This window comes from Sinohyriopsis cumingii, chromosome 8 (genome assembly GCF_028554795.1).
Source record: "Sinohyriopsis cumingii isolate HCF-2022 chromosome 8, ASM2855479v2, whole genome shotgun sequence".
NCBI classification, from domain to species: domain Eukaryota; kingdom Metazoa; phylum Mollusca; class Bivalvia; order Unionida; family Unionidae; genus Sinohyriopsis; species Sinohyriopsis cumingii.
Window position 1 is genome coordinate 9,436,806 of NC_142968.1, and position 26,313 is coordinate 9,463,118.

The 26,313-nt window shown below is 35.5% G+C and overlaps 1 protein-coding gene across 4 annotated transcripts; it reads left to right on the forward strand.

Moving 5' to 3' along the window:
• On the forward strand, positions 1–26,065 carry LOC149792952 (uncharacterized). 4 transcript variants are annotated; one of them, XM_089966810.1, is made up of 7 exons: positions 1–177; positions 4,379–4,458; positions 17,168–17,226; positions 21,034–21,342; positions 22,504–22,637; positions 23,189–23,336; positions 24,174–26,065. In XM_089966810.1, exons 2-7 carry the CDS (start codon positions 4,451–4,453, stop codon positions 24,317–24,319), a joined length of 804 nt encoding a protein of 267 aa, XP_089822936.1. In that variant the 5' UTR covers positions 1–177; positions 4,379–4,450; the 3' UTR covers positions 24,320–26,065. The 4 variants fall into 4 exon arrangements, with proteins under 4 accessions (XP_089822936.1, XP_089822939.1, XP_089822940.1 ...); XM_089966813.1 differs by having other exon boundaries at positions 4,382–4,458; XM_089966814.1 differs by lacking the exon at positions 1–177 and adding an exon at positions 208–496 and having other exon boundaries at positions 4,382–4,458.
• The last annotated feature ends 248 nt before the right edge of the window (positions 26,066–26,313 follow it).

A 26,313-nucleotide genomic window follows, 5' to 3' on the forward strand; every position in this document is an offset into this window, starting at 1 on the left:
TTCGGGCTTGGCAGGTATTCAAACACCCAACGAAGAGTAATGAAAGAACTACGTCTCGATAGTCAATTGATTACCGTCTATATAGGCATTTACATAATTACACGGGGATAAAGGTGTTCCTATTCATATGTATTTGTGAATATTTGTTACGTTTTACATATAATTTGGTCGAACGAGGTAAGTTCATTTACGGTCATAATCAGACAGCATTTGTATCAAGACTTGATTTTTTTCCCCCATAAAATATGTTCCCACCCGTCAGATAGATCGGTTTATCATACTTAGATAAGATATTACAAAGTAGATAGATTCACCACAACATTAGGTAAAGCAATTGGTGTGATGTGATGTGATTTGGATTTTTAACGTAGCTTTAACAATTTTTCAGTGGTAAAGCAATTGGTGCATTTGTGTTGTGGAACGCTTGAGCAAGTATATGAAAATACCGTTCAAAATCTGTGATGCGGTGTAGAGATTACTTTGAAGCATAATTTCGGTATGTATGATATGTTAACTTTATTTTTCTTCGTTTTATTTTATTAGGCTTTTGTCTTCCCCTGTGTGTGGGTTGTTGTTTTGTTTTAGTTGGGATTTTTTTATGTTCTTGGTGGAGGGTGTCTTACCACACTAATCAGTTACATCGGATGCTCTTTTTATTTCATATAATGAAACTTACATACAGAGTTACAATAACATTTACGTTATGAAACTCCATGTTAGAAAGAAAACCTTTCAAAGCGAAACCGAACTTGTCACCATCGGATAGACAGAAAGATAAGTTCTATATCGCCGACTTTCTGCGTAAAGAGGGAATACAGTAACTAGCTCAGGATGTAAACAGCTATAAATATATATATATATATATGTGTGTGTGTGTGTGTGTGTGTGTGTGTGTGTATACATACGTACAAAAGTTTTATCCTTGTCTTCTGCGTTCAACCAAAAAAAAAAAAAGTAAAGATGAAAAAGGACAAAGGACTTAATGGTAATAACAAAACACTTGAAAAGAACAAAAAAAATGCAGCCTGACCAAAACATCATGGTCATTACAATTAAATACGTAGATTATAAATATGTATTTTATATTAATGGACCTTTTACAGTTTACGATCATTTTATGTTGTATCAGTACGGAGAAACCGACTCATGTGTATTACCTCAGAAACGCTTCAAACGACATTAAAATAATGACAGATGATCATTGTTCCAGGTTCGCTTAAACGTGTACTTTCAAGGCTATGCATTTGCCTTGGAGAACAGCAAATATTATGAAGCTTACTTCGGAACATATTCTCCTTACATTATCAACATTATATGGCTGTTATGTTCAGATTTATCTTAACTTGACCAGGAAGCAGAAATAAAAATCATATTCCCATTACTGTGAAAAGGGTCTACTGTTAGGTTGTTGTTGTTGGTGTTGTAGGGCTAAACGCCATTTTTCAGCACAAGATAGGCTATACATGGCGGCCAGTATTAATGGTGGAGGAAGAACCCGGAAAACCCCCGGAAAGAACCACAGACCCACGAGAAGCTACTGGCAAGCCTTCTCACATAACCACATTAGCCGAATCCGAGACTCGAACCCACGCAGACAGAGGTGAGATGGCAGTGATCCGTAACGGTGAGCGCTTAAGACCACTCGGCCACTCGAGGCCCCTTCTACTGTTAGGTCCCTTTTAAATATGATTGTTCCCTACAAGAGAACGAAAATTTAATATTAAAGTACATATATGGTAATTTACTTCGCATCTTGTCTTGTCTCTTCACAGTTAGGCATGCCAATTATTTACAAATTACAATATCAAATGGTAAGGTGAATACACGTACATATTTGCGGTCAATTTCTTACGTAACTATCATGTTTTCGTTTTTCCTGGTGATAGTGAGATATATATATATATATATGTGTGTGTGTGTGTGTGTGTGTGTGTGTGTGTGTGTGCAAGAGGATTTGGAACATTCAAGGGGCATTCATTTATGGTGCTCGATTTCTTATCATATATTATCATATTATCATGAATATATTTGGTTTTGAGTCCGAAGTCACGTTTGTAGTGCAGTTGCAAACGAATATATCCAACGTATTCCGAGCGCGGAATATATTTAGTATGCTTTGTCTGTCTCATATATATATATATATATATATATATATATATATATATATATATATATATATATATATATATATATATATATATAGTTTTTATAGTTTTCAAGTATGCTTTTAATCTACTTAACATGATATTCTACTTAGTAAGCTATATTTTATATATTTCATAACCAAACAAAAACTGGTTTAATTCATATTTGTGTGATAGGAATTATGCAAGTCTCTCTGGGAAAAGTCCACTATATTCCCTGTTTGATTAGGCACGTTGTTCTACAAGGCATTGTACTGCAGCCGCGTATATTTATTGTATTTACCAAAGACCTTTCTCCCTGTACTATATATATATATATAAGTCCCCATTAATGCAAGTCTCATCACATCAAAGTACTCCATTGTCTTATACTGAACTATTATTTTAATTAATCGTGTTAAACAGTACCATGGTTTCAATACGAGCTTCTTGAACGTAGATTGTGCATGCTTTATATGGTTACTAATGACGCTAGGCGCCGGTGGCGATTACTTTATAACGGATTTCATATCAGGTTTATTCAAACGAGTGTGTGCTCATGTGTTTTCGTGTATGTCCATTTCTATTCGACGTTATACCTATAACATAAATAATGGATAATATAAAAAACTTGAAAAGTCTATCTCTGACCCCACCCAAACTTTTATTGAAATTTCTGCTCTTCATATTGAGGTTAATTCGTACAAAGTTACTATGTAGATGGCGCTTTATCTAATTAAAGTGCAAATATTGTGATTTGCGTGCTCTGTGCGAGTAAGCAGATAACAATTTGCATCAAAATAAGACATATCCCGTAGCTGTAAGCATATAAACATATTCCCAACTATCCATTTCATTAAACATTATTGCTACAGTTCAAGATGCAGGGAAGCTCTTACTATCAAAACAGTCTAATTACAGCATTGTAACAATTGTTGTTCAGGTCCATTACTTTTTTGTGGAAGAAGTGTAGTAGAAAGAAAATCGAAAGCATTACTCATAATATTGATTATTTCACAATTATTGAAATAATTAATAATAGTGTGAAATAATTTGTATGCACGTTAAGAAATGATATCCATAACAACACCGGTTAGATATACTGTTCTACTCTGTCGCACCATCCTCAGTCCTGAGGTCAGTCAGAGTATTACACAGATGGTGTGGTAAAATAGTCTCATACATTCTCAATCTAACTATATAAATAAAAATGTTTTCTCGTCATCCACATTCTTTCTTTCCTTGCTTTGGTAAAGGATGCGAAAGATGTCAGTAAGCGTATTACACTCCAGGCTCTAGTAAAGTACTAGAAAAGACTTTACTTTTATAAACATGACAGCGTGCTTTGCTGATATCCGTAGCATTCTTGCTTGCGTGTTTTAGTTTGCGGGGCAGACCCTTTTGGACCTCATGGCAGGGGTTCCATTAGCGTGAGAGAGCCAAAAGTCGCTTTGACAGCATTGAACAAAAGTGCAGCATACATGATATTGTCACAAGTCGATGGTCTTACACAATGCATCAGAAAGAAGTAAAACGAGCAATTTTAGAAACAGTCAAAAAACAATTTTTCTCTTAGAATACAAAGTGTAAATTTAAGAAGAACCAACGTTGCTGTGAATTAGATCCCAAACAGTCATGGAAGTCCTATCACATGTCAAAAGGTAACGACTGTTCCAAATTATTTCTAATAGTCTCCAATGTGTGAATGTACTAATAGTCTCGATGTAATAATATTAATTAATTAATAATGTCTTTGGATACGTCCCCAATAATCCGAAAGAAATAGTTTAGTCCTAAAACTCAAAGAGCACTTTGCAATTCACATGATTAATTTTCCAACGTAGTTATTTTGAAAGAATTATTAACATAATAAAAGTGGATTTAGAGTCTGAATGTAAAATGGATTGAAGACTTTATTCACGTAAACCTCTTTATATACATCACCACTAGACATTCAATAAAATCTTAGCAAAATCAACACAAAAAGTTGTGTGGTATAGATGAGATGGTATAAGAAGTCTTACAGTTATAAGCTCCAGTTATTGCACTGTCTGTTACCTACTTGGCTAACCTTAGCTGCCCAAATGAACTAAAGTTTGCTAGAAGTTCCCCTTTTTTTTAAACAAGGACTTAAAAGTGATCTTGACTATTATAAACCCACTGATATACTACCAGATTTATCAATATTGTTTTATAACAACATTTAGCAAATCAGGTGTATAACCACATTAGTACTTTTTTCCTATTTCCATAAGGAGCAGTCAGGTTTCCGCAACGATAATTCATGTCAAACAGCTATACTGATCGATGAATGGAAGAAAGGAATAATGGCAACGTAAGTAGCATACTTTTTATAGTTTTAAAGTACGCTTTTAATCCACTTAACATGAGATTCTACTTAGTAAGCTATATTTTTATATATTTCATAACCAAACAAAAACTGGTTTAATTCATATTTGTGTGATAGGAATTATGCAAGTCTCTCTGGGAAAAGTCCACTATATTCCCTGTTTGATTAGGCACGTTGTTCTACAAGGCATTGTACTGCAGCCGCTTATATTTATTGTATTTACCAAAGACCTTTCTCCCTGTACTCAATATACTCAACTCAACTTAAGATACTGACGTATGCGCAGTAGATGCAAACATTTCTTCATTAAGTAGCAATGTATATACAGTGGAAAACAAACTCATTTCTAGCATTTTATGACCAAACATTATTTGACAATTGGTCAGAACTAAAACAAATGGTAATAGTAAAACAAAATGCATTACTTGGAAATATCTAAAAAAAATCGTTTAATGTTTAAAAAAGAATGCTCTATCAGTGGAAGTTAATAATAAGGTAATTGAAAATGCAAACGCTGCCGGAACTGTTAAGTCTGAAAAAGAAGTGAAAACTGTATATGAGTCCTTCACATTTAATATTGTATTGTATTGTATGATAGAACTGTACCTGACAAAGGACTCCATAATTAGTTACATATTCTTACAATGATTGACTAATGTTCAAAACGCTTGGTAGATTGTACTAGTTCCCAACTAGACAGAATTCGCAAGCTTCAAACAACGAGCAGCTCGGGTGATAGTGGTGACAGTTGCGACATTAGAGCAATATTGGACGCCCTATGCTAAAGTCGCAAGCAATTTATGGGGCATAACAGGGCTTTAACATAGGAATGCCAGTTTGGAGCATACGGGAATTTAACATGGGACACGTGACGGTAGTGGACACTATGGAAAAATGGGAACAGTGGTACAATAGGCTGACATCAATCGGGCGGGAACTTAGTAATAGTGTTAGTGCTGACCGCAATACTCTCTACTCCAGATAGGTATGGAAAATACTATGTTAAATTTGTATAGGGAACTAAAGGATTTGTAGTACAAACAAGCCAAACACAAACAAATATTTAACGAACAAAAGAACAACCAATTTTTCGGCAATAGGCAATGGTATATCATTCTGAGGCATTGGAATGGTCATGAAAAAAAAAGACGTCGTGGTTTCTTAACTAAAGACAGTTAACATACTGAGTATCCCTCTGATCTTGCTCTCTTCCTCGAACTTCGTCTGACAACGGGTCCTTACATCAAAACTGTCTTCAGACAGATTTGCCTCTCCTCTTAAATCCTATGTTCTCTATAGCCGTATGGGTAATCTTCGTGACACTCCATGATGGTTTCAAATATATGGAAGTCCGCGCTGAACAGCATCTTGTTCAGTAGGGTAGACGACTCAATGTTTATTTTACATCTTGTCCCTGGGAACATGCGAATTCATGTGGCGAACCGTTTGTATTTACACTCTAAAGCAGGATAACAATGGATTGACTATTTAAAGAATCCAATCTCGCTTTACAGAGCGCGGATTCTCTCTTTCAATCAAAAGAGGCATGCGTGTTTTTTAATATGCCGTATATATGTACGCTAGCGCCTTTGCTCAATGAATCGGTGCGACATAGTTTGAGCAGGGCTGAAACCAAGAAGACTGTATATTGGGGGCCCCTGCGAAATAGACGAGTAGTTATCGCAGGCTGTTACTAAGGCAAGCAGAAGAGAACAATTTTTGTATTGGGAATTCCCTGATCTTGTTCTCTCTTCGCAAGAATGTGTGCCGGTACCAGTACTCACACCGCAATCTCCTTCCTTACCTCGGATTGATGATTTTAGACAGAGACATTATTTTTTATAATAGCAGAAGCAAACAGACCACGCCTTCATCATAAGCAGTACCAACCAAAGCATTCTCCAAATTACTAAGCACCAGACCGTATTGGTTTAGCCTGAACCATCGTCGCGGGTCGATTATATGCCGACAAGAACGACACGGTAGAATGTAAAAGTATCTGGGAGAGCATTCGAAAATTTGAAAGAAGCGGAACTCCTGCTAGGGTAAACCAGTATATCCAAAGACACAGTATGTGGCATTCCTGAAATGCGAACATTGCTAAACATTATAGCTCCTCGCTACACGCTGAAAGTGCGCCCTCAAATAGTGATAGGATTTCAATTATTTCGAGTGCTCGAGTTCACGAAGAACATTTCAATGCGACGACCGGCAACATAGGATCCCTAGGATATAATTGTTGTTATGCAAAATGTGACTAAGCATATACCAATCGAGAACAATACATGCCTTACGGACATAACTTTCTGGGTTGTTTAGTCTCTAAACCTCGTCATTGCGAAGGACTGAAATGAATAAATTCCTCAGCTTGTCAGTGAATTTTTGTTAAAGTTAGGTGTTAGATAACATATCTCATTACATAAGTTTCACACCAGAAAAGTATCAACTCCTGAAATTGTTCTCTACCTGTGATGGTCTCATGCTCGTCAATAACACTAGAACTCACGATTGTCGAAGATGTAAATGTTGTCATCTTTTATCACCAAATTTTGAACTTGGAACACCAGTGCTAAATGCAAAAAATACAAATCGAAGCAAGGGATGAAAATAAGAAGTGGAAATTAACCATTCTTGTTTTAAATACATGCAAGAGACCGTCATTTACATCCTTAATTTCTACATAGCTCATGGATCCTACGAGAAGAGTTTCCGAGAACATCTCTTTTTCATGTCCCCACTGTAGAACGATTCCACTGAACAACCAGAAGCTTTGTGCGCTCGGTACCGCCCTCGGCCCTTATATTTTCAAGAAGATATCTTACAGTATTTTCAATCCGACATGAACATCTTACGGCGTTGATATCGAAAATTTCTAGAACTGTTCATGGAGCACGGAGGGTCTATTCTTTGTAGGAAGTCTGTACCATCACCACCGCCTGCTCCTTAATGTACCGCAAATGATTCATGCCCCAGAAAAAGTCTAAAGATCATACGCCCTGAAACTATGGAGTTCAGAGAACGGCAACACTAAACCTTAGCTGTGCTCTGGTTACGGTACTTGTGCGAAAATGAAGACAAGTGGATCCAATATGCCGGAAACAGAGAAGGTGAAAATACCCTTGGAACATATTCGGTGGATAGTGGGACCTAGAAGACTCCAAGAGTGTTTACGAATTTCATGAATGATAATTTCACTAATGTTCGACTTATTATCTTCAAATTGAGCCAAAAACTGAATTGTTACAATGAACCATGTAAATATTGTACCAGAAAATGTACCAACGTTGCCTAAAGTTAGATCAAGAAGGATACCAAGTGGTTGAAATATGAATACTAGACTAGGGTCGAAGTTTGAAATCAGATCCGGAGTTTTCTCGCATCGATGAATGTGACAATCTCATGGACCCTCTAACCCCAAGTGACAGTTTAATGGAGGACACAGTTATGTCTCATTCTTGCTGTACCACATTAACGAGGAGAAAGGTGAAAAAGATAAAATAACTGAACTTGTGTTCGCTGTATGTTTGGATGTGTAAATATTGTCACGGTCCAGCAGGACACCCGCCCAAATTGACAGATCACACTAACATAGAAAGCATTCAATATGACGGTATGGTCGAATGCACAATCTTGTCTTCCACTGACTTTTACTGTCTCATTTTTCATTCACATCGCCATAGAAAACGGACTTTTCCATTGAATCGAACTGGTGCTGTAAACTGTAACCAAACACAGCATTGTCAACACACCCATGGAGAAAGCTATTTAAGGGGAACTTGTGTCAGCATGGAATATTTTCATCCTCTTAATCTGGGATACCAAGTGTTAGATGTGTACAAAAAGTACAATTTTCCCAAGACAGTGTTTACCCAAAAAGAAGTATCTGACAGAGCCCTGCCGCTTGTTCGACACGATTTGAGACAAACACATGTAAACACGTGGACATCGTTGGCTAAGATGTGATTCTAGTCTGTAACAAAAAAGAAAAAGAGTTTGTACTCGCCGAAGCATTTGTAATGTCATTATTGCTGATTAAGTGACAGACCACACTCATTAAAATTGTACGAGCCTTATACAAGTTAGGAAATTGTGTTTTGTACAGTGACATGGACAGTTGCATCTACATTCATCGTCCTCATCATCGTCATCATGAGACCGAAGTACACAATTTAGGAGCATGGACGGATGAGGACTCCGAAAACAAGATTATGAGCTTTGCTAAAGGGGGTCCTGAAAATGACGGATCCAAATACAGAGAACAATTAGCAGAATTTCACTTCGACTGCATTGAATTTGAATCCGAGAACGAGTTAAGTGGTGATCTGTGGTCTGTTGAAAGAAGATTTGCAGTCTGGATAGGATCAACACTTTTGGTGATTATCACCAAAATGTACGGTCACCAACTCAAACCTTTTGAGATAGTATACTAAGTCATCTTCAAGAAGGTAGTGCGACTTTCATGCCATTAAACTTTACCGTATTAGAAAAGTTCCAATACCTATACTTCATTTATAAGGAAAAATACAATGCTAGAAAGATGAATCATTTCAAATAGTCACAACCGAAGGAGTGTTTAAAGTTTAGTGACAAATTCGAGTGTTGTGATGTGCCTTGCAAGCGCATCGATTTCACACCCTATCACATCATCGACTCAGTACGACATGGGCTCTTTACTATTGTGGTAATACAACCACCACAGAAAGTGATGTTATGAGCTTAAAACACTACGGATGCGAAAATGATACTATTCATTATTGTCCTCCATGCATGTTACTAGTTTTCATACTTAACAAGATACAGTGTTTCTACCACCCTACATATCTAACCAATGCCTGAGCAAACAGCTGCATTAAAATGCAATCGTTAAAGAAGAATATTGTTTTGCCTTGGCTACGGTAACTTTGAAAGTCGATTCTAAACATTCAAGGGAAAGTGATCGAAATATCTACACCCGAAAAATTAGCCGAAATTAGATAAGGCCAAGTAATTCGGTTAATGTGTCACTTCACGAATGGGAGCAGCAAGACTCAGTTCACCTCCACAGCACCATCATTCGCCTATGAAAACAAAATAAATAATAGGACTGTCTACTAATTTAGCCAAACACTGGGACGTGTTGCCGGCACTGTTAAAAGCCCGTTCATCCATGCAAGTATAACTCATTTAAACAGTTCCGAAAGAAATCAATAATACCGAGTGTGAATGTGGTTTGAATATCTTAAAAGTATCCGCTTCTTCTTTGAAGCACCAGAAAGAATTCTTAAGAAGCGCCGGAACGTTATTTGCCAAATGATCAGAAATGGAATACCCCTCTTTCAAAGAAAAGGAGGTTGGTGCAGTGCGGATGAACTATACCATGTTGATATGATTCTTCCTCAGCTGAGCTGTTACTTTGTTTGGCGGTCTTATTGGACAAATGTTAGCCAGCAGAAACAAATAAGTATGGTTAAAGACACAAAGAACGTTTTTCTGGAAAGACTTCATTTATGTACTTTGGAATCTCATGAAAGGGCCATAGCTGGATTTAGTACCCTACAAATGATGGATCGAATTACATCATTGGCAGGAACAACAGACCTCAAATTTACTTTCTCATCCTAATCTCACCGGGATGCCACAATTACAAAAAGAATTACAATCGTTGATGGAATGCACCGATTTGTCAAAAAACGGAAAATTGCAACGGCACGGTCAAGCTTTGCAAAGTCGTTAACTCTTGCACCAGAATGCTTTGGACAAAACAGCTAATCTGACTCTGAACGATGTCTAATCCATCATGAAAATTTATCTGTCCCCATTAGGAAAGACAGAAACAGTCACGGTGCTGACAGATAAAAGACAAGAAGAGGTTCGACTTCCAACAGTAAAAGCACGCAGGATAATAACAACACCTACATCAAGAATTGGATGGATTAAAAGGATGATGGCAACATTTTTTTTATCATAAGAGAAAAGGAAAGTCGTGGAGACAGAAGTCAAGCAAGAACTGATTACCCATGTTCTGATTCCTCCAAGACAACTATTCCCCGTCGGACATGTAAAGCATTATAATACAAACAAAAATACCACACGAATAAAAAAGAACATTCTTAGTTGGTTAATTTATTCAGTAGTCATCATGGAGAACCTTCTGACCAGCATTTACTATAAGCCTGCCAATTATGCGGGTTACAAAGGAGTTCAAAATTTGTAGCGTGCTGCCAATACCCAACTGAAAAATAAAGTGTTATCGATATTCACCGATGGTTGCAAGAATAGGTCATGTACATGATGCATTTACCCATTCGACGAACATTCTTCAGAAGTAAAACCAAAATAGAAGGCATCGATCATCAATGGCAAATCTATTTAGCTACGTTTTTAACATTACCAATCGCTACTACAAATACGTGGTTCGTGTCATCGATGTCTTTTTCATATTTGTCCGCGTCGTGCCTTTGACTTTTAAAACGAGCTCTGAGTTAGTACGGGTCATAATGCTAGCGCTGAAACACGGCCGTACTCATCTTGTTCTATGGCAAACAGAGGCATAGATTTATTTAACAAAGCTTTATAAAAAATCGAAGAAATCAAATATCCATTGTTTTCACCAAAAAGAATCATTAAGCCACAGCCAGCATCGTGCAAATATTTCAACCCATATTCAAATAACGAATATGGAAATATTTTTCACATCTGCACACTTTCAATTACATAGACGTGTTACGCGGCTTGTCAAAGCTTACAACCAATATTAGCTTCGGGAAATCGGAAGCGCTCCCGAAGAAATGAGTCCCGACAACAAAGTGACTGTGTTTAAGCGTTTGTTTGGAACGTCTCCCATTCCCTCCAAGAAACGTGGCCTGTTAACGACAGGTGATTGGGCGCGTTTGAAGCACTAACACATCTTACGTTATTTACCAAACTGGACCACCGACCATTTTCCTTCTATAAATTGTAAAAACAGCAACGGCGAAGTGTTAAAAGGAATATTGTACTTGCGAAAAAGTAGTCAAATTGCACACATCATCAAAATCGTTCGTGATCGAAGAACCCGTGAAGTCAGAGAAGTGTCCGTGCATTGGAACAGACACCCCAGAGCCCCCGAGTTTTGAATTTTGGTCCGACGCTTCGCAAGTCATCTACTATAAACGGACGAGACAATTATGCCGTTCAACAGAGAGGCATCGACTGCTCCTTCTCAAAGTTCTTCTTTTCGAGGTCAACAAAAGTAACCCCAGTGCCTGTAATGCAAAGAACGTGTACCTAAAAACGCAAATCTTCATTTTTCTGATAAAATATGCGTGGTCTATTGTCATTGGAGTCGTCATCCCAAAACTGAGCTTGTGAAAAGGTAGACAAATTGTGGACCATTTTACACAGCAACTGCATTGGTGACGCAATCCTTCCCTGAAATAGTCCAGTACCAATGGGAGCATTGCGTTAAATGCAAAAACCTCACATGACAGTAATAACAATCATCATTTAGAACCTTTCGAACATTATTTTCGTTTTACCTTCAGTAACTCATCGAGATAAGCGGGTTCACGGCTAAATTACCTAATTCTTGTTGGCTATTATATATTATTCACCAGCTTATGGAAAAAGTTGCCACTATTTTTAACGTTCAGTTTGGCAAATCCTTGGACAAAAAGAAACGAAATGTCCTGATCCAGTACCATAACAGCTCGTCGTCTTTTCAGATCCGTTTTATATCACCTTTTCTTCTAAATTGTTTCATATTCTGGATGGAGATTCCAAAATGGCACCGAATTCTAAAGTCATGAACAACAACGGCTGATTTTACAAGTATTTCCATTACACTGTGGAAATGAACGAAGGACTGAATTCGATATTTGCGTCCTCGGATGTGGAAGAGCACAGCATAGTGGGAAACACGGTCGCATCGTTAATGATAGTCATTCCTTTCAAAATGGATTCTGCCAAGGATATTTACGATGAGGGTGAAAATAAATATCAAATTTATCGTGAATTTCTACATCCTCTTTATTTGCCTGCAAGGAAGTCGTATATTGACAGTGCCAACATTGAAACAAAATGAGCTCTGGGAAAAAATATTCCCTCTCGAAAGGAAACGAGACGGTGAAGCTACATTTCAGAGACCGATTCCCTAGCGTTCGTTAGTTATTATCAAATACCGATAATTCATTGGACATGGTTTAGGAAGTATTCTCCAATCCGTGTCTTCCATCTTACAATCTGAGGTGACTCTTGGATTGCTCGATTTGAAAGAGGATGACTCTATGATTGCACAGTTTGAAAGAAACCGATTTCACACAAGAAAACAAATTATTCCAGAATGTCATCATTGATAAATAAATTTCGAAAAGAAATCTTCTTCCGAGGAGGCAAACTTGTATAGCTCAAGACTGGAAACGTCATTTTTGCTCACTGAGAGACATCTAGAAATGCGCAGCACGCAGCTGACCCAATACATCCTTCTTCATTCACACCATTTCAAGGACAAGGCAGAAAGATATGCCAAAATTGCCCCAAAGTTCATAAACACTTTGCTAGAATTACTAAGAAAAGAAGAACAGCCAGATAATTAAACATCTTTGATTATTAGTTCCAAGTCAGAACTGGATCTGTTTGAAATACCACCCACCATGATGACTATGCTAGATTGCATAAGGGTAGAGTTTTATCCCCACTAGTCTTTACTGTCTCAGCCCCCATTGAATTTTAAATCAAACGAAAGGTCTAAGATTTGTACTTGTACTTGATGTCAAAGCTCTCGATATGACCAACAATCATGGAAGCGATAAACAATGTACCACCGTCATACATTGCATCCATTCTGTGTTCATTAAAGTGGGTTTCTAATTGAACAACAAACTGGCCAACAGCAACAGGATACTTACCATGAAGTACCTTGAAAAAACAAATCTCTTCACGTGCTCAATAGAAGCCTATAATACGCATCTGGGTGCTTGCGTACTATGGAAACCTATCATGCCAAAAAACCTCGATGGCACAGAATTTGTTACAGATAAGAACCCAAACCGAAATATGGGATTCAAAGATCGTCGAAAGAAAATCAAAGATGGGCACAAATCGATTGAGGCAGATAGAGTGGAGCGTTCGCCAGTCATGTCATCCATTATTAGTTCGTCAATCAGTAGCATGCCATTAAAAGTAGCAACTATTAACGAAGCCCATGTGTAGTTGCATCATGCCAGGCAGACCGTGATTTCAAAACCTCAAGAAATAGGAAATGTAAGAATGCCAACAGTGGCACACGACCTGATAGAAGAAATGTTCCATGACGATGTCAGACTAGAAGAGGAATATTAGACAGAGAAATATGAACAGCAAGGACAGCAACATAAGCTTCAACAGCAAGAAGAGACCGGATTTGTCAACTGTCGAGTTTCTACCAAGGATTTTACCTTCTCCTTCGGCAGACACCAGTCTTATCCAATGGTAAAGTCTGCCGCTAGACGGAGTCGTCATACCAGAAGTTAACGAGAGGTATTACAAACAGGCAGAACATCTCTTTTCAGTGCTATCCACATCTTTAGAAAAGAGAATTATCATTTGCAAAATGTATGTAGATGTTTTGATATTTCTATGTACATCTGTGCATTTTGCCTAAATAAAATCACCACCCTATTCTAGTGTGTGTTTTATGTGAGAGTTTAGCAGTGTGTCTATAAACATTTACTACTCATGCTTGCATGATAACTTGTATTTGGTGTATTTTGTAGTCTAGTGTGTTCGTATGTAAAATGTCGAGAGATGTCCTTTTTGGTTGACGATTTAAATGTTTTATTAATGTAAAGGTCTTGTATGTGATGCGTATTGTAGTTTGTGTAATTGGATAAGGTTGTTGTAAGACGATAACCCAGCCCACTCGTTCTTTCTATGACCGGCTCGCAAAAGAGATTAGATTTCAGGAAAGTGGCGACATGACAGCAGTATGACCTACTAGTTTGGCCCTAGAATGGTCAAAAAGACTAGACGGTATATCATTTTTGTCACGAATTCAGTCCGAAGGTTATTTTTTGGAACTAGAGTCGCACAGTATTTCAAGTGGATAGAGTTGCGAGCCGTATCAGCTAACTGCTATAGTCTCATAACCCCATAACCTATTACGCAAATTTTATTGACTACTAGAAAGATTTTGAGGAAGACATCCTTGTCAAGATCTAGGCCCTTACAAACCTAATGCTTCAGGAGTTTAGGAATAGGAGATGTTAAAGACTATTCCTGCCCATTTTAGCTGGAGTTCATTTCTGGAAATGGGGCAACCTGCCGACACACTTGTTCATTCTCGTACTACAGTTCAGGATCGGGGTCATTAACTCCTATTTCAGCGGTACAGAAAGTACTTTCCAGACACGCCTGTCCAACTCATTACTAAATGTAAGGTAGCCGCTGCCACAATATGAGTGTTGCCGTTCCAGGGGCAAATGAGGAGGGTGAGTTTGTGCTAAACGGCATATATAACGTTCCCGTTGTTGTTGTTTCGTCAGTCTGCAACGCACGCGTTCTCTATGGACATGCAATGACCGTATGCCTCTATCAGAGACTTAAAAGAGAAAATCTGCATATTATAGAGATTGTCGGCGACCACCTTCACTAATATAACGTGTTTTGCTGTGTTCCGCTTAGATTACCTTTCTCAACTCTGTCATTGCTCTGTGTGTGTGTGTGTGTGTGTGTGTGTGTGTGTGTGTGTGTTTATTTGTGTGTAAAGGGAGTGATGGCAAGCGTTCATCGTTGCAACCAGCCTAGCAGGAAAGCAAGCAAGTGTTATGCAGGAATAGTTTATTGCATAGAAACACAAAGTCCAAGACTATGTTGATGGTCTTCGCTCTGTCCTTAGGGTCGACAATCTGCTCCTCCTTAAAAAAAAAAAAAAACAGCAGCAGCGAAAACAAACCGATGTATTCAATTTAGACAACCTGTATAAAACGCATTGGCATTGTAAGGTCAACTATTTGATGTGCCACTTTGTCTGTCGGTATGACAGGAACTTTGGGAACAAGAATCAGCACAAGTGTGAATGCCATGTTTGGAGGACGAGTGGGAACGAAAGATGAATGGTTTTGACCTCAACCACGAGTATATTGACTGGAATAGGTCAAGTGGTTAATTTGTATTATGAGATATACATGCACACTTTCAACTCAACCTGATCATTATATTACAAGGTCGTCGATATGTCGTCCCTTGTCATCTAGGTGCAATGTAGCATTTTCAACTCTTTGGAATTTTGGAATTTTGGAGATTACATGACATGGTAGCGACTTTGCTTAATAGCCAATGAAATGGAACAATGATTATATTCATTTTAAATAGCAGTCATGAGAATAAGCAGATAAATCGACAACATTTCTACAAGACAATAGAGGATCTCAAGTAAACAAATATGGTGACTTTCTGCAAATAATGCAGAAAGTGTGTATGATATATAATTGGAGCCAAATTTGATGAACATCAAACTGACCATTCAGCAAGTATTTTATGAACACATTTTTACATTTTCACTCTACTCATAGTTTGCTATGGAATATATAGAAAAGAGTAGCACAAAAGAATGTATAGCAACATAAGTGTTTGTTTATTTATGTTTTATTTAGTGGCCCTGTATGTATATAAACGTCACAAGTTATGAAAGTGTAAAGTACTTTAACATATTTCGAGTGATATTTTCAAATGATCACCACGGAATGTACATTAACAAAAACGCTATCGAAGGTCTCTTTCAGAAAAACACTACTGTTTTCCTGAAAATTGATTCCGCTTTAAACTGCTAATTCCAAAATAAAGGATATATGTCGTTCACAATTATTGATTGCTAATAAAACCTATACAACATGCAAACAAAGGAAATACAGATAATGCGCGTTTATACCGTTGCTGAGTGATCAGATATACATCATTTTTCACGCAATACAATGTGACCTAGGAGGGTCAATGTGGGATAATAGAAATAAAAGCATAATACGCTAGGAAGTAACATAACCAGTCACTTCTAAGTAATATCTTTACACTGTCCGGACACAATGAACCACGTCACCTCCAAACGAATTCAATTAATCATTTACATTTCTGACGAATTCTAAGGAAAAGAGCATTTGCATTTCGATATAAGCCAGAATGCATATATATTTGGTAAACTGAAAGTCACTTGATAAGAAGATAAGTTGCAACATCATGGTGATAAGTGTATATGCATATTATGAAATCACATAGAGAATCAGTACTAAAGTGTTATATACATTATATTCAAATCTGATTTTAGACTTATGATCTAGACTTGTAGTATACAAGCATGAAATAAATATAAAGAGTTGAAATACAAAGATTTTAAAATATAAAACTAATTTCTGATGATAAAGGCATTAGCAACGTTCATGCCAAAAAAGTATAATCAATCAATGACTTGGATGTGTATACACGATTCAGTTGTGTACTATGTACAATCTTAAGACTACACAGTGAAGTGTTGTATTCATTGGTAACTTACATTATCACATGATGAATCAATCATGCATTGTACAAGCAATCGACACGATTATTTTAAGCACATATGTGCATATCAATGATAATGATGAGACATGTGATATTTTATTTTCTCTTAGTATAAAATTAAAGTATATATAATTATGGTAAAATACAATTTGTGATGCTAACTTTTAGTCATTCATATTTTTCAAAGCTTTACAAATTTTATCTGCTTCAGGTCAAGGAAAATAATGATATCCCTACTCATGATAACTGCATGGGCTGCAAAGGTCTCTGGTACGTATTTACGTAACTACATATAATCAATTGTGTTGCATGTATTTTATGTTATAAGCATATTTTTGGACAATATGGGAAGAACACGAACATAATAACGTTAACTAAATAGATACCCATCAATGAATACAACAGAAAAGGATATCTGTGCTTGCTGGTAATGTGGCTCACTGGTAATAGGTGTCATTATTGTCATATTCCTTCCTTTGTTTACATGAATTACTAATATAACTTCATATATATATATATATATATATATATATATATATATATATATATATATATATATATATATATATATATATATATATATATATATATATACATACATATATAACATATGCTGCAAGTTAAAAAGATACTGGGTAAATCATTCCACGACTGGTGTCTTTCTGTTGTATAAGAACCATGGTGTCATCTTGCTCCTCTATTGTTACGGAGAACATTCTTTACACAACAGATCACGTACACAGATGTTGCAAGCAATGTATTCATTTCTACCAGTTTATTAAAAGAAGTTAATTCAGAAACAAATCCTTCTAACCTGTGACATGCATTTATATCTTATCGGATAAAAGATGATGTTTATTGTACCATTTGACCAATTGGTAGGCAATTATACTTGTTTTTAATTCTTGAATCATTATATTATTAAGACAACCAAAAATGAATACATAAAAATGTCCTTGCTGTCTTCTGTCCGTAGACAAGCACACACAAACGCACACACACACACACACACATATACACATACATACATGCATACATACATACATACACACATACATACATGCATGCATACATACATACATGCATACATATATACACACACACAATATATATATATATATATATATATATATATATATATATATATATATATATATATATATATATATATATATATATATATATAACGTACTTTTTGCTTTGGAACAGTTATTTACAAAACTTGCATCGTCTGTTGGAACAAGCGCTCTCTTTGAAGTTATAAAGCTATCTTTTTACTTCCCTCTCGTCTTTGTTTCAAGATTTTCGTTCTTCCTATATTTTGACTAGCGTTCCGTCACCTTAGAAATGTTTTTTTATCCTCATATTGCTGTTCTTGTAATATTTACATCAAATACGCCACACGATCATCCTTGAAAGATACTGTGCAAAACCTTTCCTCTTGAAGATAAGGATGCCTCTTGTTTATCATCTCTACTGCTGGACTATTTTACAAATCATTAGATATACAGCAGAATGTGAAATAAATTCTTTGCAAACTCAGTTAACTTGAACGAAACGTATATCAACACAAGGATGTGCATTATATAAATGGTATTTGCAGCTAAAATCAGCTAAAAGAATGTCTGATATATCACAGTGTATAAATCAATTTCATTTAGAAACGTATGTCAAAATTGTAAGTATCATGACCAGATAATCTAGACTTTATATTAATATAGCAAGTTTACATTGCTTGTGATACCTTTGGTTTCAATATTCTACCACATCAGGATTGTGTGTGTGTTTGTGTATGTGTCTGTATGTGTGTGTCTGTGTGTGTGTGTTTGTTGATTACAATGCGCGTGTACGATAAAATATATGTGCATCAACACCTTCATGAAGACACCAATTGTAATGTTAACTGCTTACAATCCCAAATATAATTTAAAGCTGGACCAGCTGACAATCCCAGCAAAAGTAATTAGTATCAATTGACAAAGAGATGAAGCTATAGCTGGTATAAATCAGTTTACAAAATCATATATATTATGGATTTTAGATGCTGAGCATAAAAGATAAACATGAATTTCACACACTGTTTCTACTTCTTATGACTAAGTAAAATGTATTTAAAAGTTAATTTTGTGTGAAAAAGGTATGAATCAAATGAAAATAACACTATTTAATTAATATCTTCTAGGTTCAAACATTGAAGAAAACTACGTATATGTTGTTTGTTTGTGTTGTTCTTTTACTTAGAGATATGTTGATACCAATTAGTAGGGTAGTTGGTTACACAAACATTTAGGAATAATCATCAAAATCAATTGGTCAAGGAATAAAAAAATAATATTAATATTGAAAACATTCCAACTAATGAAGTTAATAAAAGGTTTCCAACAAGTCGACAAATGGCACACATCAGCGACAGTAATTGAAAATTACTATGTATTCAAGCCCACATTACCATCACCAGGATCTTAAGATTTGGGGCCTATGACTAAGAATAATATAATTCAGAGTATTAAAGATAAAGGTCAATAACAATTTTAAAATTACCTCTATGGTTAAGGAACTGTTGTATAATGGCTAAATACTAGTATTGAAATCATTTTTATAAGCCTAAAGTGAACCTTTAGCTCCTGTGTTCTCTGATCCACATGCAATTTTCTCTTAAAAGTTTCTTCTCAAGCAAATATTTCCTCAACGATAACGCCAACATGATTTCATAATATGTATACACCTTATGCGCTGGCATTTTGTGCTTATTATTTCCATCTGATCACGTTTACTTTTAATGAAGAATGTATAATAACAGAAGGTGTTGATTTATGATACATGTATATTCATAAATGTATCGACCATTTGAAGCAAATTCCAAACTTTGCAGCATTACATCATTTGTTGTAGATGATACACGTTTTAGAAAATTTAACAATTCGTATGATCCTAAATATCCAGTTCCTTATCAGCACGATACTCAACTGTAGGAACAAACCTTATATGAAACGAAACAAAATTTAAAGAATGTAAACAATACATAATCGAACACTCTGGCTACATATTACGCAAACAGGTAAATACATATATTCGTGCATATGTATTTATCTCAATGACGAAGATTCTCAGTGGTAGGCTCAAAGTTAATACCAGAGTACACAGTGAAGACGCAGATAAAGAAATTACATTGTTAGTGTAATACGTTTTGCATGGCAGAGTATAACCTGCCAGCAGGTAAACTAACTTTACCAAATATATCATATGTTAGCTTGCAAAAGATACAGATCGTTATACACCGTCGCAAGTGGACCTAAGATGAAACCGCTGACTGTTAAATACATTTAATCAAATGGCTTTAAGCTCTTTTGTACACACTTTGTTACGTGATATTGTGAATGTTTTCAGTCCGTTCAATTCGTCAAACTTGAAATGTGCAAATTTCTCGTATTCATTCTTAATATATGGTTAATAAGCGCAACATAGTATTACTTCCGGTACATTAATGGGTGGCTATTACTCACACTACAATCCGTGATAAAATGGGCTGAAGTTGATATCGTCAAGTAGAAATTAAATTGACAGGAATTTACAGTAACAAAATATAAGTGTAAGTTACGCTAGTATTAGTTTACTAGTTTTGTTTAAATCAGAGTTATGTTATATTGCAGAGAGGTTCGCAGCACGCGATCATATTTTACATTCTTTTGGGAAGATACTCATAGTATAACTAAAGTTGTATAACACCTGCATGTTATAGTTTAATCCAGTAATAAAACAAATGGTGCAAAATACAACTATTGTTGCTGCTGCTGACGCTAATAATAATAAAAGTAATAGTTATAATAATAATAGCAATATTAATAGTATTGATTTTGTAGGGGCTTTAATAATAATAATAATAATAAAAATAATAATAATAATAATAATATTGTTCTTATTATTATTATTATTATGATTATTATTATTATTATTATAACTACTACTACTATTGCTACTATTTATTTGCAATGGTACTAGTTGTCGAGGAGAGTTTGTGATAATGATAGCGGTGTTAAGGGGGTATGGACACCAATTTTAAATACTGCTCTTTTACAGAACAAGAAGTGTCCTCGAAACTTGTTTGCGACGGAGATTCAACATTACTGTTTGAAAAAGAAAAAATTATTGCTACAGGCCACTTGTTCTCACTTTATATTTACAAAGAGAACTGGAATTTAATTGCAAGTTGGGATTCAGGAGACAATCTTCAGAATGTAGGACAGCACGTGTGGAAAGTGTTTTTCGACGGATATGGAAATCTTGCGATTGGCAACATTGATCAGACAGGGGAAGGACAATATAGAGTTCAACAACGACAAGGCAATACCATAGTCCATAGTTACAACCAGAAATTGACTGTCATGGGTAAGTATTCATAACAGGCTTGAAGGCTTTAAGGCGTTGGATGCAGTAAGTTACATTCTCTCTCTCTATCTCTCTCTCTCTCTCTCTCTCTCTCTCTCTCTCTCGTTTGATTTTGTTACTGTTATCTATGTATATTCATTTTCCGCTGGATATCCTTTCATTTTCATGGCCTATTATCCTTATGGAGCCTCGCAACAGGAAGACGTTACAAATACTACAGAATTTCTTTTGTTGAAACTCCCTTTGTTCCATAATAAAATCACCAAGGGAAAAAGTGAACAAGTATGTTAATTAAAACTTAACGTGAAATCTTAGAAATAGTAAATTGTTTATTGTAACATTTATATCAAAAGGTGTTTATAATAGCAATACTACTACTTTGTGCGGAGTCTGCACATTTTAAGTAGTATCATGGCATAATAAGAATGAAATCTTTTTGGCATTATAAACTGTGGGAATTTGCTGATGAAGATATAAATATACTCATTCAAACCAAGTGACATGCGCTAGACATATAATGTAGATTATTGTGAAAAGAAAGAGAAAAAAGCAACAACAAATGTTGGATCACTGTATCCCTTCTCTAGGTCAGGGAAAACAAAGATCCTAATAATCTTTGAACCACGCGACCTATCTAGAATGATTTTATACATTTTTAATGTGCATAATGTATGAGTAAAAGATGACAAAGGACCAACAGATACCAATTTGCAAAAGCATTAGGAACATTTGGTATACGAGTGGGCCTTTTTAAAATTGTATTAAATATTTCAAGTGCAAATGAAATTTGTAAAGATGCCAAGAAGATTATTGTACTCCTAAATAATCACTTTCAAACTAATTTCCATAAAACGACGAAAACCGCCAATTTTTAAGACTAATATGTTACTGCGAAATAATTGATGCCGTTATACTGTATGTGCATGCTTTTATGACTATATGTAATTGTATTACAAATAAAAGTGGTTTAATGAAATACAGAAAGCAAAGACGTTACTGATCCTGACATATATTATAAATGACACTTTTCTTTTGAAGTAATTCTTCTGCTGAAAAAACTAATTTAGAAAGTGCATCAAATGAATGACGTACATTTTAATGCCAAAGATTTGTACACTTCAATGTTAAACGTTACAGGATAACATTCAATTTATTTCTCAGCTGCCCCAACAAAGAACTGCCAGCCAAAAATAAATATTCATGGCAACAGCTTGGTCGCCTCTTTGGAATATACAGAATGTGGGAAACCTGAACCTTCTATATACTTTGATGACCAATCCCATTTTGCCCATGTAGTAAGTATATTACAACGTTAATCACATCTTCGCGTATTCATGTTTTCCTCCTTGGAGCATGACATAAACGTGATATACGTAGTCCGATCCTACCTAAAGCTAGTATGTAGTCAAAAGTTAATGTTTACACTGGTCGTGAATCAATCCTCACTCTTTGCTAATTTTAAGTTTGAAACAGCTTCGGCATGGACAAGTTACTGAAGGTATCTTCACCATCTGCATGGCTTAAATACAATAAACATTATTAGCTCCTTGTCAATAGTTTATCTACTGGATAACTGCTAACGTTTATTGTGCAAAATTAAATCTCGATGACATCTTGGGAACAGAATATTGTGAAGGAGTGAAACAAAGAATAATATCTTTCTGGAGTGGTATTTGTAAAACAAAGTTTGGAGAAAAAAAAACAAATTTACTCAAGGATATTGTAAATTACTAAAAGTTGTGGTAAAACATCATCGTTAAGATGTTTCCACAATGTATCGATAATTCTATGCGTTTAGCATACTGTGCACAGACCTAAATCATAACATTGTTTGATTTGTTTACAGACCAAAACGGCAGAAAACAAAACTTTAGCAACGTTTTCACCTGGAAACGAGGCCGGTACCTACATTGCTTGCATAGACACCCCTGCCGTTAGATGTGCAACAAATCTCAAACTATTTGATTTATGCTCATATATCACCGTTCCGGAACGTAAGGATATTTTCACATATTTTGTGCAACTCAATAAGACTGGTTATTTTCGTTAAGCTTTAAATGTAATACAATTATATCATGATTTTTACCGGGTTTTCCTTTCTCAGATATAAACAAAGGTGATCTTTTGTATATATTTATGTTAGTTATATTTTTTAAACCCTATCCCAGATTTGGTCTCTTGGAAACAATTGTTGTCCTTCAGACAACAAGGCTATGACAGACAATGATGTAGTAAATGTATTCGTCATGTACACATTTTCGCCCTTCGTACGTCCACGACGTTTAACAATGCTAACTTAAATCATAAATGCTTGGATACATCATTACATTAGGCAATGGATACAATATTTATCTGCAAATAATGACCTAAATTAATCAAATTAAACAAATGGGTATTGAAACAATTAGTCCATGAAATAAAACACAAGGACACTTTATTGTGCCCAAGTCATAGTAGGCATGCGTCATATTAACACATAGAATAGCAAACTGTATGAACAATGGTGAGGAATGGAGTACCAGTGTGAACGAAACACAAATCATAAATTAGTATTAAAAGCCGTCAGAATGATTTTCGAAACAAAGATTTAGCGCCATAATATATGTTGCTTGCAGTGCTCCTTCGACCCCAGACTTCTACCTCATTCATTTCTTCCCATTAGGTCCGTAATTAGGGGCCTGCTACGGCTATAGGTGCAATTATATGCTTAGATTAATCCAAATTTATTGTTTATATATGGTTGTACCTTGCAAAGAACAGAGCGCGTTAAAATATAATTTGTGTTCTAAAGCAATTTTGAACCTGAATTAGCTATTTATATTTTCTAACAGGATCCTATGGAGCAATACCAACCAATCAATTGACAGATATACGGGTGCTTGGATACATGAACACCGTATTAATATTCATTGTTTTATTATTACTGATAGCTTATATGCATATTTACGTGATACCCTTCATTCGTGGTCGCACATAGGAAAACTAGCTTTCAGTGAAATATGATTTAATGTGCGAAGCAGCCACAAGTACAGTCTGTATATACGGTTGCATTTATTCATACATCTCTCTCTCTCTCTCTCTCTCTCTCTCTCTTTATATATGGATAGATTGGTATGTATATGCTTATTGTATAGCGGTATATATACATCTCTGCCAGTAGGATCACTTTAATATTTTGGGCCTTATTGCAATAATTGTCACATCTGTACTGCAGAGTGATGATAGAACTAAATGTTGCAACTGAGGAGATGTTTGCCATCTTTATGCATTTTAGATGTAGATAACTGAATAAATGTACACATAATAATAGTTTGTACCATTTTATTGTAATGTCATGTGTGTTCGTTATTCCAGTACGCATGCAAGAACTATCAATGCATGACTATTGTTGTATAAGAACTAACAAATTACACATAACCTCTTTTATGTAATATTTGGTGTGCTGATTATATTTAGATGAATAATACGTTCCTAACTAGCGACTTTCTTTTCTTGAATCACTTACTTGCAACAGCCCCAATCCGCTAAGACGTTCATATTGCCTTACAAGGTTCATCAAATGAGGAATATATGAATGTAGGTGACTAGAACCCAAGGTCAAAATTGTGTCCGGTTACACAGTCAGCTGACAATAATAATATATAAAAAAAATAAAATGAATAATGCAGAATATAATTCTGACAGCACAAATGAGATAAAGCGGCTTTGTTTTTAAAACCCATATACTATACGCGTCAAATGGTAATTGTAAAGACTGTATAGCTGTAAACTCAGTAACAAAAAAGGAAACGCCAACAGGTTCAAAGTTAACAATAATTCATATTCCTAAAATACAAAGCAACAATTTGATATAAACTTACTGTATTGTGGATCAAATCCCAAATGATACTGCAAATTATATCACAAGTCCAAACATTTACACTATTCCGAATGAATCCTAGTTTTGAATGAGCCAAGGTGTCAATATTCTTAAATGAGCTGATCTGCTATCAGTCTTAATATATTACATTGATATAGGCAAGATTTTCTCTGAATGAATTAAACCCCAAAAGTCGTTTTCTTGTCATAGATGTCAACAAGCACTTCGTAATTCCGATGAATAATATAACTAAATATATCTCGCAAATTAAATCTGAACACCATTTAAATTAAAAAGAATTAAATAATTTCCTTGTTTACAACCTTATATGTGAATCAACTCAAGACCACGTCGCCGCAATAACCGTGTCTGAGAAAAAGAAATCACCTTACGATAATATTACACCATGCTGTAAACAAACTGCTTTTTAGAATCTTCAAATGTCAGAATCAAGGCTGGGTTCTGAACTCAAATCCAAACAAACAGCATATATGTAGCTTACTAACAGGACAAATAGGAGCGACACAACAAAAATATAGCCTCAGTCGTGGACAATGGCCAAGCACACTAAATACGTTAAATGTACACAGCACTTCTTCATAAAGAATATGAAATATTTATATAATACAATTTTTTTACGTATTAGTCTAAGGCTACTCTTAGTAAGATATTGAGTGATGCAGCATCTTCGCAGAGTTAGTTTTAAATACTTTAAATTCACATATTTCTGCGAAGTCTTCTTTTATTGAAACTGCCCTAATACAGGATGTAGACTGCTTATTTGTTAATGTTCCTGTCCATTGTGATAATGTCCCATCGGACTTAATTTTGGGACATATGATTAAAGAACGGAAAACCACTATACCCAGTATTAGTTTGTTGTTATTTAATTACCTAGCTAGAGATAAGGTGCTGGTTAATATAACTGTAATTGAAACACCATGTATGGATCCTGTAAAAGAACTCTTCCAATCCCTTCGTCACTTGCAACTAGACATTTTGAATTATTTAAAAAATCCTAAGCTGAAATAGCTGGTGCATTTTTGAGCATGGCTTTCAACGTTTCAAAAGCCAACTGACATTTATCTAAAAAGTGAAACTTGGTCTTCTTC